Source organism: Danio rerio, chromosome 14, assembly GCF_049306965.1.
Source record: "Danio rerio strain Tuebingen ecotype United States chromosome 14, GRCz12tu, whole genome shotgun sequence".
Classification (NCBI taxonomy): domain Eukaryota; kingdom Metazoa; phylum Chordata; class Actinopteri; order Cypriniformes; family Danionidae; genus Danio; species Danio rerio.
In genome coordinates this window covers 54,976,231-54,996,528 of record NC_133189.1, presented here as the reverse complement: position 1 = coordinate 54,996,528, position 20,298 = coordinate 54,976,231, and the positions used below count along the sequence as shown (strand labels likewise).

At 34.9% G+C, this 20,298-nt stretch overlaps 1 protein-coding gene across 4 annotated transcripts in view; it reads right to left on the bottom strand.

Annotated features, from left to right (window-relative positions):
- ctnna1 (catenin (cadherin-associated protein), alpha 1) overlaps positions 1–20,298 on the bottom strand; it is a 193,499-nt gene that overhangs the window by 86,247 nt on the left and 86,954 nt on the right. For 3 of the 4 annotated variants that reach the window (NM_131456.2, XM_073921163.1, XM_073921162.1), the window contains 3 exons: positions 4,330–4,422; positions 3,897–4,053; positions 654–854 (listed from right to left, as the gene is read on the bottom strand). In NM_131456.2, coding sequence (NP_571531.1) covers positions 654–854; positions 3,897–4,053; positions 4,330–4,422 — 451 coding nt within the window. Of the gene's footprint in view, positions 1–192; positions 855–3,896; positions 4,054–4,329; positions 4,423–20,298 lie in introns of all 4 variants that reach the window. The other variant, XR_012389377.1, reaches the window with a different exon arrangement.

Below are 20,298 nucleotides of genomic sequence, written 5' to 3'. Positions count from 1 at the left end.
GGAAATGAAACCGAAAGCGTGCACATTATTTAAATAATCATATCGCATTTTAGAGTTATGATTATGACGAGCATTAACTCTTTTGAGTACAGAGGTACACAAAAATGCACGTCAACATGATACACTTGATAGCGCCGACATCAGCGACGCTGAAGAAATAGTAAGCCTGCCTAAACTGCTGAAAAGAGCCACGACTGTCCTGTGTAATGAAAAGACGGCCACCCTGTCACTCATCATGCCCAACATGAAGACAGCCATCCATAAAAACCTCTCAGACAGATACACATAAGTTCAGGATTATCTTATAGAACTGCTGATTACCTGGAAATGTAGATTTAATTTTTTTGACCAAGCAAAGCCTTAAGCTCTTACTGTTAAATTCAATTGAATTGAATCATTTCAATAATATTTTATAAGAAGTTTTAAAATAGTTTTATTTTCCAGAGACAGGCCTGTTTAATTTATTTTCTTAAAGAAGGTTCAGTTTAACAAGTTGAAACAAAATAAATACATGAAAAATAGTAAATAAAATAAAATTTGCATTTCAGTTTAATTACATTTTTTATTCCAAATAATGTAATACATATCGAATCGTGAACATTATATCGTGATACACATTGTATCGTGAGCTGAGTGTATCGTTACACCCCTACCTGTTTCAGTAAGAAGTTTGGTAGCTTCCAGAACCTTCTCCGTGTATACGCCAGGCATATAGTTGTCCATCTCAGATGTGACCACATGGACCACACGAGCAGCTCTGCCCCGAATGGCTCCAGCAGTGCGATCGAGCCCATCCACATCCTTTTCTTGCAGAGCGATGACACACTTGTTCACATCCTCCAGAATGTGATTTTCTAAAGCAAAAAGAAGAGAGAGAGAAGACAATGTTTAAACCAACTAAAGAGACAGCGCTGAAGAATCGACAGAGTGTTAAGTACAATGCAAAAGCGTGAAGACAGGAAATCCTCATCCTTCATGCTGCATTTACATTGTCCCTGACTTAAGAACATTAGCAGGAACCACAAGGGCGGATGAAAAAAAGATTAAAGACACACTCAGACAGTTTAGTAATTGGTGTCTGGGAAATGCAAATCAACATGGTAAACCGTAATGTGTCCTTGAGTGGAGGTGAAGGCAGTCAGTCAGCCTCTACAGCCTAACAAGAACTCTTAAAGGCCACGTCTGACAAAGCCTTTAACATATGTGAGAGAGAGAGAATGTCAATATCATAGGATAGAGTTGACAGTCAAGTGCGCTTGAGCGGGTAATGAACTTCTTTAAATGTGTAGGTGTAAAGACTCCTTTTTTGACTTTTCTGCATTAAGTTATAATGGGTCTGGTACAAACAGACCGAAGTCAAGCAGACTATTATTCAGAGGTTGCTGTGTGAATTAAAAAGCTTGTTCTATTGCTAAAGCATAAGGTTTTAAATGCTTAATGAAATATGTAAGATGATCATTAAGTGAGAATGCATTAAATAAATCAATAGTGACAGCAGAAAACAGGCAATGCCATCAGATTTGTCATGTAATGCAACATCAGCTTTTATTTTAAATCAAATGTTAGTATTTTGAAACCATTTTCAACAGTTTGAAGTTGGGTTGTCACAATACTGGAATTCAGTACCAATCGATCCTGGTTTTTTAAAAACATCCATTTGCTGTGAACATTTAAGCATGTTCTTTAACAGTGCTGATTTGCCATTGTGTTTACGTGTGCAACAGAAATCACTGTGAAGGTCATCAGTTCACCGAACTCATCGCTGTTTATTTAATGTAACCACAGATACAGGGACACTGTAGCATTTTAAAGCCTTGACTCATCAGTGGATCGCTCATATGTCAGCTTATAGACAAACCAGCTGATTTCCATGGCTCTAGAACACTCCAGTGTCCCTGTATCAGTGTTTACACTCAGTAAACAGAGGTGAATTGACCTTTACAGCCAACCAATGTCATTTCAGTCGAGCATGTGAACACAATGGCAAATCAGCGCTGTTTAGGAACATGCTGAACAGCGCTAAAATATTAGCCGGAAATTGGCGGTTGGTACCAATTATTTCAAGTAATTCCAGTATCATGACAACCCAATACAACCTATACAAATCAATGCTAATTTCTTAAGCAAAAAAAAAAATCATGTGACACTATGGGCCATGGTGACGCTGCAAAAACTTATAAAGTTAATAACTAGAATAATTACTGTAAAACAGACAAATAAAACAACTTTTAAACCTAACAATACTTCCTAATCCTATTATCTGTACTTTAATTGGGTAAATGCAGCCTTTATTTTATTTTATTTTTTTTTTCTGAGCCATCTTTTAAAAGCTCAACTACTCTCATTGGCGGAGCTGTGATGAAAACAAACCGTTTTTGGCTATGCTATGTCCCACCCTCTCTTCATTTCTCAGTTGAGATTACGTCAAACATCAAATAAAAATTCACATTTCCAAGTGCGGCTGTCTTTTTCGTTTTAATTTCAAAGTTTGCTCCGGCGCAAAGTTCAAGCTTGGTGAACTCTGACCTGCAAAATTGCATCACTTGACTGCGTGAGACCAATTGAGGATCAAAACATGACCTCTCTGGACAGAAATTTAAAACATGGAGCAATCGCTCGTTTTTTTAATGTCTAATCTTGTTTAATCCCGCCCCTTTTTGCAGCACCGTACAACAGAATTTTGCACACACAAACTCTAGTTTGACCGCAGCTTAAGTGTGTTGGAGCAGGGTTGGAACTAAACTGTGCAGGGCTGTGGCCCTCCAGAAATTGAGTTTGACATCTCTGCTCTACATGCTAAGGATCCTTTTTCTAATGGCCAAGTTGGTCTAATGGACAAGAATCAAAAAAAGTTAATTGGTTATTTCTTAGCCACATATTTTACGTAATCTGTCAAACAAGCAAACAACCCCTAGTTGAAAACATATTAAGGATGGTCCGATACATCCGGAGATCGCTATGAGCCGATAATCACATTTCATGACTCTCCAATCTGGCCGATCTCATGAATTGATCGCAAGTTTTCGAGTTTACAAGAAAAGGAATACTATAAATATTAATTATATATAAAAAAATTAATTAAATACTATATAAAATTCTGTAACTTGAATATTTAATAATATACTTATTGCAATAAACAAATAAGTATTTATAGGTGTGACTTTTAACTTCCTATTCGTCAAATATGCGCTTCAAACTTCTTTTTTTCATTAAGACATGTTGAATTCTTCTTTTGTTATTTGCAATGTTTCTAAGTCGCATTAACCATTTTTCCTACCATTATTTTCAGCTGTTTTGTCTATTATTTTCTGTAAAGCCGTTTCTGGCCATGACATGTCCACACTAAATGGTCATGAGACTTGTTTAAGGGATTATATGCAGCATCCTTCATTTATTTTATTAGGTAAGAGGAGATCTCCACTTAAGTATTATACTTGGAGTGAAAATGAGCTTTACATATTATAAAGCTTAAAGCATCAGAATCAGCACACAATCATCTTTTTCAACACTATTTGTAAGCTCTTTAAAAGCTATAGTACACTAAACGTATGCAGTCCATCCAGGTCAGCGTCCTCCACCTATATTGTCTATAAACACATGGAGCACTTTTAAACTAATTTGATTGCAAGGAAGATAATGAAACTATATTAGTTATAAAGCTATTAAATCAGCTATTATAATATTAGTTATAAATAAAGCCTTGTTAAATGTGTTATTGAGATAGATTGTTGGTGATTGGATGACTTCTTGCCTGATGGACAAAGTAAAATTAAAACTGATTTAAAATAATGCAAGACAATAATTCAGTGAATTTAAGACTAAGTTTTTAAAATTTAGGACATTTTAAGACTTTAAGACCACATGGACAACCTGTACACTACACAGCACGGACTTACCAGACACGCAGAGGAAGTCGTCAATGGAAGTGATGTCATCCACAGCGTCAGTGAGCACTCGCACCTGTTTTTCCCACTGGTCTTTAAACAAATCCATGTTATCCTGAGCCACCTTGCTGTTAGGTTTGGCAGCCAGGGCCAAAGCTGCATTAATCACCTGCAATTACAATACACAAGCCATTAATCTGCTTTTAAGACGTACGAGTACCAAAAAAAAAAACACAACAGCACATATGCAGATTGATTATCTGAGCCCTTCCCCCCACTTCAAAATACAATGCAATTGTTTCAGATTACGACGGAGATTAAGCCATGTTTATTTAGATGGAAAGATGCATGAGTTCAAAGCCCCAGGATCAAGGAAGAGTCACTGGGGCTCAGATTAAAGAGGTATTGACAGTGGCAGTGGACATCCAGTCAAATGGCTGCGTACCTGAGGGCACAGTGTTTCCAGCTGGGAAGCGGCCATTCGCACTAACTTTACTCCCTCTTCGTTGTTGGAGATGGAGCAGGCGAGGTTGGCAACCTAGAAATAGAAATAATGCAGCTTTTTAATGACATTATAAATGATCGCATTGTATTGTATATTTTATTCAATTCCAGGTCAGCTACACTAGCAAAATCTATTCAGAATAACACAGATGAAGGGTTAAGATACAAAACCACTAAAAGTCTTTTGACATTTTCTCTCTTGTGTGTAGGCTGAAAGTTCTTTTCATTGCCTTTAAAGTAAAATAACTGAACGTAAACAGAGGAGGCAGAGAAAAATGCACATTTGAGGAGAAAATTGGAGGTTTTTGCACGCAAGCGCTTTAAATTTACATTCAAATGGACAAAGACGTTGTATTAAATTCGCTACTATATAAACTCTTTCCACGTTAGTGTCATTAAAAAAATGTCAGCTAATGCTAGAATTGGATAATTTTCACCTAAATTTGACATCCCTCAGAATGAGAATATATTACATAACAAAATGGAGAACCAAGCTTTTGTTTAAACAAACCATTTTTTATGCTATCACACAGTCATGCTTCATCACCCCTTGAATGCTCATAAGCTTAAACAAAAAAGAAAGAAAAACATTTAAAGAAAAAAATATAATTTTCAAACTAAAGCATTTAAAATATATTTGTCAGCTAATGATAGAATTTGATTTTTAACCTAATATATATATATATATATATATATATATATATATATATATATATATATATATATATATATATATATATATATATATATATATAATGAAAAAAAATAATTAAATAAAACACATTTTAAATTAAAATATAAATAAAAACTAAAAATAAATAAAAACAAAAATAAATAAAAATATGAAAATTAAAATAAAAATAAATAAAAAATGTAAATAAATTAAATATAAATAAAATTAAAAAAATAATTTAAAAAAATTATTAAATTAAAATAAATTGAAATAAAAATAAAAAAGTAAATAATTAAAAATAAACAAACATAAAAATAAATAAAAATAAATATGTTTTATTCAACACTTGAATGCACATTGGTTAAAAAAAAATTTAAAAATTAAAATTAAAATGTAGTGCATTTTAAATATAATATTTCACACAGATGACACACAAGTGATACTGGTAAATTTTGACATCGTTAACCAAAAAAGAGCTCTAAATGGCTGCGCTTGTGTTTGTAAATATTTGACTACATTACAAACTCTGTGGATGAATGAGTATTGTAAACAACTTCGATGAAAACATATGAAGAACTCTAGGCTGGAGTAGACGCATCACGTCAGCACGCTCTAGACGTGAACGCACTCTTTTAGGCAATCTTTCGTCTGCATTCACACAGCGCAGCCAGCCGGCAAATTTTGGGTTATGTTACAACATGTCTTTCCGGAAAATTACCAGAACGAATTTATCGATATTTTTTAAAAAGGGCCTGTTCACACATACAGACCTTTCAGAAAAACTGTAATTTTCTGGAAGGGTCTATGTGTAAAGGGAAGGGAAAGAGTTAATGAGATTTTAAAAAAATCTAAATTTCTAGTAAAATTTTACTAAACAGCTCTTTAAGTGAGTTCCACATGACATGAATGGTGAAAACTTGTTTTCCCTACCTCTCACACACAGCTTTAATTTAACACACACATCTGCTGTCAGCTGTTGATCAGATTATTTGATAAAATGGTAAAATAATACAGCAGGAAAACGTGCCCCAGAGGATTAAGCCAAAACAAAGGCAAAGCCTGAAATTGAGGTCTGGACGTCTCCCCACATGGGGAATATATTTCATATAATTCATAGGACGATGGCTGACAGCGTCAGGGAGTGGTTTCTGGAGATGATTAAATCACCGGTCTGCCAGACTGCTGTTACCTCAGGAAAAGTGAGAAAGGCAAATATTCCTGACACTTTCAGAAACTCCAGCAGCAGCTGAAATCTAAGTGCTGAAGTAAGCAAACCTACCGCCTGTTGCTGGAGTTTATAGTGCTGTACAGTAAATTGTCATTTTGACCCACAAATCTCCCTCCCCAAACACGATTCACCAAACATTCCCTACTGTCGTTATTTGCACATTTTTGGAGGCAGGAAATTAGATTTTCTTTTTCATGCCTGGTTCCGATGCCTTGCTCTGGCTGCAATAAAGCGAAATAAGCACAGCACTTTGCAGAGTAGCTTCATTACTTAAGGCGAGTCTCGTTTTAATTAAATGTTACAGAGGAGTTTCATCCATATTTGTTTAGTGGGACTGCTCGGAGTTACTCTACCTTATCATAATGTGCTTGAATCGGCTGTGCCAGGAATGGGAAATCCAGAACACAAGTGGAGTGTAAATGTGAACCGAGCTCAGCGTAGTCACGGAAAACGGCCCACTGACTACACGAGTACTTTTCCGCATCCCTCAAGCACCATACTGGGAATCTCTCGAGCAGCAGGGTGCCATTAGCAAACACACTAGTCAAGCATTAAAAACATGTATACATGCCAACTGTTTAAACAAGGAGCACTTCAGCATGTGCAATAGAGTTTGGCGCTTGAAATACTCATGTGATGAGACTTCATCGTACTGTACCTGGGGGTGGAAGGGTTTCCAGTGGTCAGGGGAAAATCTGAAGCACACCTTTGTTAATACAGTCGCCATGATACACACTCAGCTTGACATGAAACATGCGATGGAAGAGTCCTGAGGGCCACTCCACAGCATATCTATTGGCCACTCTGGAAGATTACAACCAGAAGGCTGCTGATTTGATCCCACGAGGAGCGATCCTTGACCATTACCCACAGTGCCCGAGAGCGAAGCTGTTAACAGCAGACTTCTACAGAGAGATTTTACCTTCGTAACAAGCTTATGACTATGGCTGTGTAATTAATCGAAATTCAAATTCGATTTTTGCTTATGATTATGATAGAACACTAATGGAGATAAAACTATTATTGTGTCATATCCCGACCCCTTTATAGTAGTATCTATATTAGTAAAATGGTTTTTGGATTATTACAACACTTGTGGATTATTTGTAGCCAATAGTTTGCTGTGTTGGTATGCTTGTGGTGTATTAGTAGCATGTCATAGTACTCTGTTAGTACACTGGTGGTATATTATAGTAGTATTCTAAATTAGTACAATAGTAGTATGCAACAGTACGCTATATTAGTAAGCTTGTATATTATAGTATGCAATAGTATGCTGTGAAAGTACGCTCGTAATATACTATAGTAGTGTTCTTTATTAGTATAATCGTAGTATGCAACAGTATGCATTCACTTCACTGCAAAGCTCAGTTTCACAAGTTTGTATTGCATCTAGGGTTGACATGACACTGGAATTCGATACCAATTGATTCTGAAGTTAAAAACGTCAAATTCCTAAAAACATTCGAGCACGTTCTTAAACAGCGCTGATTTGCAATTGTGTTCACATGCTCAACAGAAATGACTGTGATTGGCTGTGAAGGTCATTAGTAGACCAAAACTCATCGATGTTTACCAAGCATAACCACAGATACAGGGACACTGGAGAGTTTTAAAGCCGTGATTCATCCGTCTGTCAGCTTATAGACAAACCAGCTGATCGACGCGACTTTGAAACGCTCCAGTGTCCCTGTATCTGTGGTTTCACTCAGCAAACCGTTTAGTGAACTGATGACCTTCTCAGCCAATCACAGTCATTTCTGTTGAGCACATGAACACAATTGCAAATCAGCATCGTTTAAGAACGCGGTCAACAGCACTGTTCGCAGGAAATTGCAGGACGTTTTTAAATATTAGTACCGATTGGTATCCAATTCCAGTATTGTGACAACTAGGGATGCTCCGATCAATCGGAGATCGGAATCGGCTGATAATCACATCATGACTTGATCCATGCTCGCTGATCTCATGAACCGATCGCAATTGTTTGTTTATGAGTTTACAAGCAGAGTATTTGCAAGTGCATGCCGGGCATACATCGGCAGCATGAACAATGTTTCCAAATTGCATTTAGTATTTTTTATTTGACCTTTTTTTCCTGTTTTATCTTTTATGTTTTTGTAAAGCTGCTTCAGACCAGTACATGTATGCAACATCCTTAAATTATTCTCTTAGATAAAGTGAGATATCATACTTCAAGAGATAAATGTGCTTATGCAATGGCAAAGTTACATTACGCTTGAAGCATCAAAATCGGTATTCAATATCGGCTGCAAAAATCCTGATTGGAGCATCCAAGTGACTATGCTAATTGTTACGTGACTTTTGCAACATGGGACACACTTCATTTATTGATGTATATTTGATTCATTTGTGTTTTTAAAAGCATGAAAGAGAATGCATGATGTTGTGTGCGCATGCACTCAGCCTCAGAGACAAGCAAACACACACACGCAATGCCTAAATCAGGGATGTCGAACTCAAGTCCTGGAGGGCTGCAGCCCTGCACAGTTTAGTTCCAGCCCTGCTCCAACACGCGTACCCCTGTTTAATTAGAGTTGAAACTAAACTGTGCAGAGCTGCGGCCCTCCAGGACTTGAGTTCGACATCCCTGGCCTAAATAGTCGAATACATGCAGAAATGTCAAAATGAGGTGCACAGTGATTACTCCCATTAACCCTGGTTTGCTATAAAAAAAAGTACTAAGCACAAAGAGCTAATGAAACAGCATGTGAAAGTGAAAAGAAACAGCACTGACTGCTTTTATAACTACTAATAAAAAAAAAATACAAAAAATAAAAATTTAAAATAAAATTACACTGCTCACAACTGAAGGACTTTTGTAGGTTAACTAGAAGAAAATCATCTCTTCCACATGTTTCCTACTTCTTGTGTGTATGCAAGAACTGTCAACACTCCCACAGACAATCTCATGTGTTCTGCAGACTCAAGAGATGCGCCTTTTTGAGACTTTTTCGTCCGGGGTTTCTAAATCTCTCAAAATATCTGGGGTTCGGCTTTTGGTTTTCGCTTTGAGTCGTTGTCATTTTTATTTGAAGCTTGATTTACTTTCAATTTGCTTTACAGCTGACAGCACGTGCACAGCCGAAAGGCTGAGAGAAACATGGAATAATTCATTATTTGATCTAAATGAATCAGATAAACTATTTTATTTACTGAAAGAGGTTGAGAATACATCTAAACTGAAAAATCTATATGTTAGAAATGCATCATTTACTCAATTGCCTAATTTAAAGATTCTACACTTTATTCTTGTAATTTTTATACTTTTTAGGGATTTTTATTCTATTTTTTTATTTCTTTATGACATTTATTTCTCATTTGCTCTATATATTTTTTTTTTTTTTAATTTGATGCTGATATTTACATTGTTATTTAGCATAAGCTTTCATCTAAATATTACATATTTTTATAGGCATCTTTGGCAATACAGTACAAAATGTTAGCAGCTGGTGTTAATGGGTGCACATGGCTCCTGAACGGAATAAAAGAAACAAATAGTGGATTTCTTTTTTTATTCAACAGTCTTAATACAAAATAAATAAATAGAAAATTTTTCACCCATTGAGAGGACAGTGTATAATAAATAAAAATATGGTTAAAAATCACTTTTTTGTCGCTTGTAGGTGACCATGTGCCATGGGCAAAAGGTGTGTTTCAACCTGTCTACCACCGCATGCATATTTTAAACCTGTATGTATGTGTATATATATATATATATATATATATATATATATATATATATATATATATATATATATATATATATATATATATACACACACACATATACATACACACACACACACACACACATGCATACATACATACATACATACCATACACAAACACATATATAAAACTTTTTGGACATGATAATCTTTTTAAATAATCCTGATTACAATTATGACCAAAATAATAATGAATATATTTCAAATAATCAAGCAGCCCTACTTATGAAAGCATTCCACACTAGTTTTCTGCTAGTGGGCTAGGAGAGTAAATGAAATACAAGCAACTGTAAAATAAACTCCAGTGCTTTACTGCAGAAGCAGCCAATCAGGCACTGAGAAAGGTCATGGAAGATTTGCTGCAGTGTTTTATTCTCCTGGATTCAGCGTTTTTTTTTTTTCTTTTACACTAAAAGCATCTTTCGCTAAAGGATAAAGTGTGTAATTGTGAGTTTATAGCAATCTAGCAATCTTAACTTTTGTCTGTGAGATGTTAACTCCATTCCAAGCCCCTAACGCAAAACAAACAATTACGAAGGAGAAGAGACAGACTGAAAAGAAATGACATTTTTATTTTGTTTAACATGGGGAATCTATGGGATTTCAGAGTGCGCATATCAGCTTTGACATTGAATTTTTGGGTATTTCTCTTTTACAAATAGAATCTGCATTTACAGTATACACAATTATGCCCAAATTAAACCTAATGCTTACTTAAACACCTAATATTCCAATGCACTTATTTTATTTTTGCATCTCCTACAGTTTCCACTCGCTGTGCTACAACCCGAGCTAATGAGAGTGTTACAACAAAGGCATTTTAATAGCATCTCTGATTTAAGCAAGTCTAACACTAACTAGCTTGACCCGCAACAATCAAGATGTCAATCAATGGCTTGCAGCTCCGCATAATTTTAGAGTCATTTCCATTCAAGTGCTGATCCTCTTCCTGAGGTCTTTCAATCGTACAGCAACATCCCATCAGTGCAGCTGGTTTTTCACCCCTCTGTGGCATCGGCGGGTCAACAGAGGGGCAAGTTTGTTCTTTCAGAAGCTTTCGAGTACATACAGTACACGCAGCACAGCAGATACACTCGCAGTGTTTCTAAAGCTCACAACACGAAGCTGAAAAACAACTCCACCGACGTCTTTTGCAAGGTTCATTTGCATCCAAGTATCAAGCAGAATCAGTAAAGGGGAAAAGCGTTCATAGTGAGCCTATTCTCATTTCCCATTTAGGTAAATTAGGAGTCCAATCTCACTGGCGGGTACACCTTCCCACACAGATAAACTGGAAATAAGTGCAATATTCAAAGAGAAAACTAAAAAAAAAAAAAGCTATTTATTTAGGTTCATGACAAATACTTTGCGCCTTTATAAAGAATTTAAATGACGATACCATGTCAAAACATTGACACTGCACTGAACATGCATAGCTTTTATTATTGGCCATTAAGATTGTACAATAGATCGTTTTAGTATCAGTATCGCAATGTGCACATCGCAGGATCTACGTTGAGTTAGGATTATAGCTGCCAAAGAGAAACTACACATGAGAATGCTGGTGTTATTACAGCATTAAAACAAAATGGAGTGAATGTGAAGTGTAAGAATAAGGCCTGATAGCAAATGTAATCAGGCACAAGAAATTTGACCATTTTTAACTGTAATAAAGAATATTTTTATTAATTTATGGATCCAGTTAAGACTTTTACAGTGTTTTTACATTTTATTATTCTAATCCTGTACCTGAATGCTATTTGACTGCTCCGAAACCATAAAACACCCTTAATTTCATTTTTACCACAGCTTTGGATTTGTTTTTTTGACATTTATGAATGATTCACTCCCCTACAGAATCACTCCAAGTTATCTGAAAAAATAAATTATTCCTAAATAGCAGTTCTCAAGTCATCTGGGGAAAGTGTACAGTATATTTAAAGCAGAGAAAAAAATATTGCAATGTCAGATTTTTCCAATATCCTGCAGCCCTATTAGCCATTATTATTATTATTATTATTATTATAACTTTTATTTTACCAGGAAAGACACATTGAGATTAAAAATCTCTTTTACAAGAGCATCCTGGCCAACAGACAACAAACAAAAAACAATTTACAGCTAACATGAATCACACTGACAACTATTCAAAACATCTACAAACCTTCTAAAACTTTTATAGTCTTTTTAAAAGCATTTAGTGAAATCAAGTCTTTGAACTGCAACTGTGTTGCAGATTATTCCAAGCAAAAGGTGCTGCGTACTTAAAAGCCTTTTTCCCGTCTCAGTCCGCACTTTAGGGACAGAGAGTAAATAAATATCCTGTGAGCGAAGACCATAGTTAAGAACAGGCTTTTTACAAATAAATGCCATAAATGCTATTGTACAACTATAAAAGTTATCAACAGCACAACGTGTTCATCATATACTCATGATGATTTTTACTTCCATCTTTGGGTATTAAAAGCCAAATGATAAAATTGCTGATCAGTAAGTGTAAGATTCAGAGAGAAAACTCCAGAAAAAGCTCTCTACTCAGGTTCATGATGAATTCTCACAGCGTTTATATGGAATTTATTAAACTCGGTACAGTGTTGTCAAAACATTTTCACCGCACTGAACATGCAGAGGTTTTCATTATTAACCAAAGGTTATTTTTACACCTATAAAGTTGTCTATCAGTGCAATGCGTTCATCATAAATTCATGATGATTTTCACTAGCATATTTTGGTTTTTAAGCCAAATATGTAAATTGCTGATCAATACGTGTAAGATTCAGAAAGAAAACCCCAAAAAAAAGCTATTTATTTAAAGTTAATGACAAATACGTACAGCCTTTATATGGAATATAGAGACTAAGTACAGTGTCACAACATTGTCACAGCACTGAACATGCAGAGCTTCTTATAGTAAACCATAAATCTTTTTTTACACCTATGAAGTTGTCAATCAGCCCAATGCGTTTATCATATACCTCTGATGATTTTCACTTCCGTCTTTTGGTTTAAAAGCCAAATAATGAAATTGTTGATCAATATTTGTAAGATTCAAAAAAAAAAAAAAAAGCTATTTATTTAAAACTAATGACAAATATGTTCAGTCGTTATATGGAGTATGGATAGATCGATAGACTCAGTACAGTGTCACAACATTGTCACCACTCTTAACATGCATATATTTTTATTATGAACCATAAAGTCCAATGTGTTTATTATATACTTAGACCTGTTACAATCAATATATGGACTTATCGCACAACACATGGACGTGACCTCAATCATTTTCGGTGATGCAATATATATATATATATATATATATATATATATATATATATATATATATATATATATATATATATATATATATATATATATATATATATATATATATATATATATATATATATATATATATATATATCGTCCATACATTAAAACCAATTCTAGCAACATTTTAGCTGATTGAACATCTCTATCTCTGCTGGAGGTGTCAGTATGGTTAAACACTATAGTATTTACTGTATATTACTATAGTATATTTTAATGTGGTTGTGTGACAAGTGAAAATAGATCAGCTAGCAGATATCACAGCCTCTGTTATCTTGCACTTTAACAATAATTATATATTTGGGATATGAATTTTCACATTCTGACTCCAGTCCCAAATTTTTAAATTGTTAAAATAATTAATTAAATGCAATATTCCTTAGAATAAAATATAGTGTGTTCTTTGAAAGAGTGCACTTGCACTGTGATGATATTATATTGCCATTCTGGTGTTATATAATGAGTTGCATAAAATGGTGTTAAAATAACAATAACATTGTTTATCGCTGTTTATTTGGTGCAATATATATCATACAACAAAAAAATATATATCTTGACAGGTCTACATATACTCATGATGATTTTCACATCCACCTTGTGGTTTTAAAGCCAAATAATGACATTGCTGATCATTAATCATTTAAATATGCATAATGAATATTGAAGTTTGAATGTGGCAAGTAAAAAGTTAGGGCAACAGTTTAGTTTAAGTAACAATTCTCACTATTAATAGTAATAGGCTTAATACCTACCTTTAATTAAGACTGTTTATTACTTATAAAAGCAGATATTCTGCATGATCTTATTCTATTTCCCTAATTAGAGAGATTAGATTGGATTAAACTTAATAGTTATTACACGTGTACAAGAACTAGGTAATTAAATGCACTTTCGGTCTAAACAGGAACGCAACAGCAGCAAGTGAAGGATAAGTTATAAAGAGCAATTACAGAAAAACTATCTGTACCACTTAAAGATGGATGCACTATGAACATTATATACAGGTTGCATTAGCTATGAACAGAGATTAACAATAGATGAATACATGTACATGCTGCTATTAATAATCAGAGGTGTGCAGATAGATATGAACGTAATTACAATCCTATATAACACCATAATAATAATCCTGCCCAATGCAGAAACCCAATCACTACTGTGTAATAGATATTAAGGCAAAAGTCTTACTTATTGGTTAATTAATAGCAATAATTCTACCTTGAAAAGCAAATTGTATTAATGCAAAAGCCAGAAAGCTCTAATTTTACACAAAAATAAGTGACGTTTATTAAACAGCAATGCCAACTCATTCCTTTCCTCTCTCACTCTCTCTCTCCCTCTCCATGACTCTTCCTCTCATTTTCTGTACCACTTGGTAGTTTAGTCCCTGCACAATCTCGGTGTTCCTTGAGCAGCCAGGAACCTTTGAGAACAAGGCCTTGAGGCAATAAAACTAAGCTTGCTCTATTTTTATCCTGCTTCAGGAATGATGCATTTCACGGTATAAAAACCAAACTGCCACCGTTTCAGCGACCAAGAACTGACACTCGGAGCCAAGCGACGGATCTTCCTGCATGCTCAGAAGTTCAAAGTCAATATAAGTGGCTTTCTGAATGGGGTGGAGAAAAAACAAAAAGGTGAAATTAGCAAACAGGTAACGGCGGAGGACTCCTGGGATGTATGAAGGTTGCCAGAAGGGTCTCCACCTACAGCAGAGTGACTACAACGCTAATGCCTCTATAAAAGAAACTATATGAATGGTGGTATCTGCAAATGCAACCAAGAGAGAGAGAGAGAGAGAGAGATGAGATACGTAGCTGGCACTTCTTCCAGCCCCCAGAGAGTGTCGACTTCATGCCTTCTGCGGGCGTAAAAAAGACAGCGAGGGGAGAGAAAATTTGGCTGCAGTTCCATTGCTGTCATAGCCATGGATGCTTCATCGTGCAACAAATTAAATGTCCTCCCTACACAGACCCGGCGCTACGGGGGGGCAAAGGGGGGCATTGCCCCCTCAGAAAGAATTTATGCCCCCCCAGTTTTGATAAAGGATTGTTCACTCAAAACTGAAAATTCTTTCTGTTATTAATTACTCACACTCCTGTCGTTCCAACCTTTAGAACACACATTTAAATATTTAAAAATATATCACATAGCAATTAAATTATGAAAATTGTGAGATTAAAGCTAGTCCTATAGTCCAGAGATCAGGTCCCCGCGTCAGGTTAGGTGCGCCCGTAAATAAAACGCGCACACAGCGATGGAGGCGCACTCAACTCACAAGGGAGAAAAGTGGGTGACATGATACACGAGCAGCTTAATTCATTTCATGTTTTGATTAACTAATTCTTTAAACACAACTCTCGAGCGCTAAAAGGAAAAACGCAGAAAAAATTCTGTTAAATTTATTTTAGCAGAGACACAATTGCCAGTCATTTTCACATTATTATTCTGGAAAATATAGCCTAATAAAATGTTTAAATAAAAACAGTAGGCAGTGTTTTCCCAGAGTAGGCTACACTATAATATATAATATTAGAGATATATAATATTTTTATTTATTAATTAATATTGTTATTAATATGAATACAATTAAGCTAAAATTGACAAAACGCAGAACCCTTTGAATGTTTGCTTTCATTTTGACATTGTTAAAAAAGCGCACTTTTACAGTTGTGTAGAGAAACATCCCATTATGCAGCAGCAGTCAAGGTATAACACCTAATAAATGCCTTATTTTACATTGAAAAATGATCGGCCTGCGAAGTCAAGTTTGCAGTGTTATAAATGGAATATAGTGCTTAAGTGGATTTACCACGGATCAACCGAGAAACCCTTCACGTGCCCTGCAGGTAAGCAGAATGATAATCTTCTAAAAATATGTAATTTAGGCTATACTGCTATTTGCTCATGCAAAATTAAACAACATAAAATATATTGTAGATCTATTTTAAGAGCTAAAATACAGTCAGCATATCGAGTTTGTTTTGACTTGTAGCTCATGGCCCTAAAATGAAAATAACCTGAAAACAAGTTATTAAAACAGGCTTAATAAATAAATAACATGACGGGTAGGCCTAACCTAATGGTTTATGATGGTTTACAAATGACAACCAGACAATATCACGAAAAAAACACACTTATGATAGCCTAAGATAAATCTTTAGTTTTACATTTAAAATGAAGAAAAAACTTAAATAGCCTGAGTTGCGTGTTATCCGTGCCAAACTAATTTTCACGGTAATAACTGTGATCTTTGGTATCTTAAGGTATTTTTCTGGCTACACTAACGTCTTAAAATGTAACTAAGGAATTGTTTTAAATGACATTAGATTGTAACATTTAGCTTTTCCCTAACACTGATGTTGGTTGGGTAATAGGCTACGTGAAGCGGGATGACTAGGGGCCTGTTTCAGTAAGGAGGTTCAAACAACTCAGAGTTTTAACTTGAACTCTGAGTTGATTTACCGAGAGATTAAAAACTCAGAGTTTTCGGTTTCAGAACAGCTGATCTGAGTTGGGTCAATCAACTTCGAGTAGACCAACTCAGAGTTAAGCGCGCACACCGTGACTTTAAAAAGGCATTATCAATGGAGCGCAGACATTACGAGTGACTATGGCAACATCTTATAAAAGAGATCACCATTTCTTTCTCCAGCTGAACTTGATGTTCTCATGCAAAGTTATAGCAAATATGAGCGTATATATTTGAAAAGAAGCAACCATCAGTGAAGAAGAGACATTTAGCGTGGGAAAACAGCTGCTCAAGTTAATGCCTAATTTAACTTTTTAAGTATTTAAATATTTAAGTATAATAAAATAAGTAATGTAATTTGAGACGTTTATATTTTTTTTCTAAACTTTTTTATACATTTATTAGTTTTAAATGATTTAACAGTGCACTTGTGTGTCTGCCTTTTTTATTGATCAAGTGATAGAGGTTAATATAACATTTAGAAGGTAAGCAGTACTAAAAATAATTTTTAGTAAGAATAATAATCCCATTAATCTAGTTACAGTGCATGTCGAAGGTAAATTTAATTTAATTATTTATTAAAAAAGAATAAGCCATTCTCGTACAGTTCTTCTGTGTGTGACTAAAATGTAGGCAATAGCTATGTTTCCATCCAAATATATTACATAAATTTATGTGCAAAACTGGAATATTGCATAAAAGATACAAATAAAATTCCATCTAACGAGTCAAAGAGAAAAAAATCTTCACTTCCTGATTAAACTGGCACGAAATATCAACAATAAACATAGAATTTACTGCGGTAGAAGAAGCTGCGTCAATTAATTCTTTATTTAGCCTAATTAATGTACTTGCGCCTCGATGTCAGAAGACAATGCTGAAACACAATGAACATGTGGGGGCGTCTGAAGCCATGAGACGCGGAGACACTTGACACGCACCAGACGTTCGGAGGTAATTAATAATATACACTAATACTGAAACAGTTAAGGCATTTTAGAATGACTAAAACAATATTTAAGACATGTTACAGTATGCTCAGCCTGCTGGTTTGTCCATTTACTCACATTTTCATTATCATATGATCATGATTTTTTTTTTTAATGTACATACTGAAATTTGTTCAGTAAAAGTGTTTCCATCTAAGTTTATGCGCACATTTTCTATCAAATAAAAGTTTATCCTACTCAGTTATGCGTGTTTTTTATGCATATTTTAAAAATTATGTGCATCATGACGTTTCTATCAATCGTTTTTATGCACATATCAAAAATGAGCATTAAAATAGGTGTGTGGAAACGTAAGGCTAAGGCAAGAAATACCGCTTCATCTTTAAAAAAGGGGAGGAGACAGACAGAAACTCTGAGTTTAGAGAATAAAACCTGCTTCTGACCAGGTTAGATTCACAGAGTAAGTTACCACAGTAACTGACTCTGAGTTAAAGTTACCTCTCTTTAAGAAACAGGCTTGACTTACCCTGCTTTCTTGAGTTTAACAAACCTGCCATTTTGAAACGGAAAACCCAGAGTTTCTCTCATTTCAGGGTTAAAATACTCTGAGTTTTCAGTTAACCTCTTTTCTGAAACAGGCCCTAGGTTAAGCTGATTTCACTATATTTATTTACCGGTTACAAATAGTCTGATCGTGGCTCAGCTTGCATGTGTGGGCAATATTAGACGTCTTTACCTAAAACTTTAAACATTCAAATGCCTGCTATTTGAAATAAAACGGAAATAAATAAGGAGAATAACATATGATTTAAAGCACTTGTTTGTCACTAAAGCCATGATCCGTCTGCATTAATAAGCGGTATTGTTGCATTACCATCATTAATAAAATCAGTAATAGCGAAACGGTTATTATTATTATTAAAACGTATATTACTGCCTTAGGTCAGTAACAAAGTAATAATAAATGTGAATAAATAGCCTAAATCAAAGTAATAAGAGAGACCAAAATTAGCCACCAGGTCTAGTGCCCCCCCTATGGATTTAAAATGCCCCCTCAGCTCTGATATCTTGGCGCCGGGCCTGTCCCTAAAGCAACAATCACATCCATATTTAAACTCTAAACAGAGTGAGAGAGAAAAAAATGGATTACACTATAAATCTCCTCACTTATTTGTGGAATGTGGGCCACGTTTGTAGAAGCAGGTTATCATTTTGTGCAGGATGATCATACTTGAATCAAAATTACTTTGAGATTTTCAGGAACAACTGATAATCTGGTTTTGCTTTTCAATCGAGTTGCTCTTTGTTGTGATTGACAATGCATTGCATGTATCAGGGCTGAATAATGTTGGAAAAAGAAAATGATTGCAATATTTATTTTTTTCTGTAATATATATTGCAATATGATATGCTTTTATTTCACTAGTAAATCAAATTGCATAACCATGTTGTTGTTGTTATTTATTGCAGTGTTTCCCAAACTGGGGTGTGCAGTCTGACCACCAGGGGTGCAAGAGAGAATCTTTGTAATGGCGGAAAATATTCTCTTTTATTATATAAATATTATATTATATATATGTATGCATTTATCTAAAAAAAAAAAAAAAATCCTCTCGCGGTTTCACGTGTGCATCACAATAGCCCGGCCCTTTCACATGAGGCGCTAAGTGATGATGCATTTGTAATTTTTTTTCCCCGCTTACTAGTCATCAAAACGGACACCTGGGGCCTCACGTATGAAGACTTGCGTTGAAATCATACTAAAACATTGCGTACACACAAAGCTGTAAATGTGTGTACGCAGTAAAAAAAATTCAGATGTATGAAACACTGCGTACGCTGCATCCCATGCATATTGTCTTTGTACATCTGAATTGAGCGCACGTGCACAAGCGCAAAACCCCTCCCTGCCTCCTCCCCCGCATGAATATGGTAATGACTCTACTTTGGCAAAACTAAAAGTCTGGTTTTTGAAAATTAAGACATTTGAAGACCCCACAGACACCATGAAATATAAATGTAAATATATATAAATGAAATTAATCTTTAATAAAGCCATAAAAGTTAGTTTCTCATGCCCAAATGTTTTAAACTAACATGTTAAATAGAAAAACTAATCAAATGCATTTTTTATTAACTTTAATTTCACAATGGTTACACTTTGCAATTAATCTACAAGCTTTAAACATTCTGGTCAACGATAACCCCTATTTGGCATTGAAGACCGAGTGATGTTACGATTGCAGATGTGCACATTACAACATCAATGCTGAAACCAAATACTGTGTAGTCCTTAATTCTATCTGTGATCAGCTGTAGTAAAGTTTGTAATTTATCTTAAATATTTGATTTGATAAAAATCTGTGATGCATGAGCACACTACAGCCTCTCTTCAAAGACTGAGCATCACTTGGCATGCATTATATAAGAACATCTTTCATTTTTAGTCACTTTCAATTCTCGATCTTTTCTGGAAATTAAAGCAAAAGCTCAGCATAATAAAAGTTC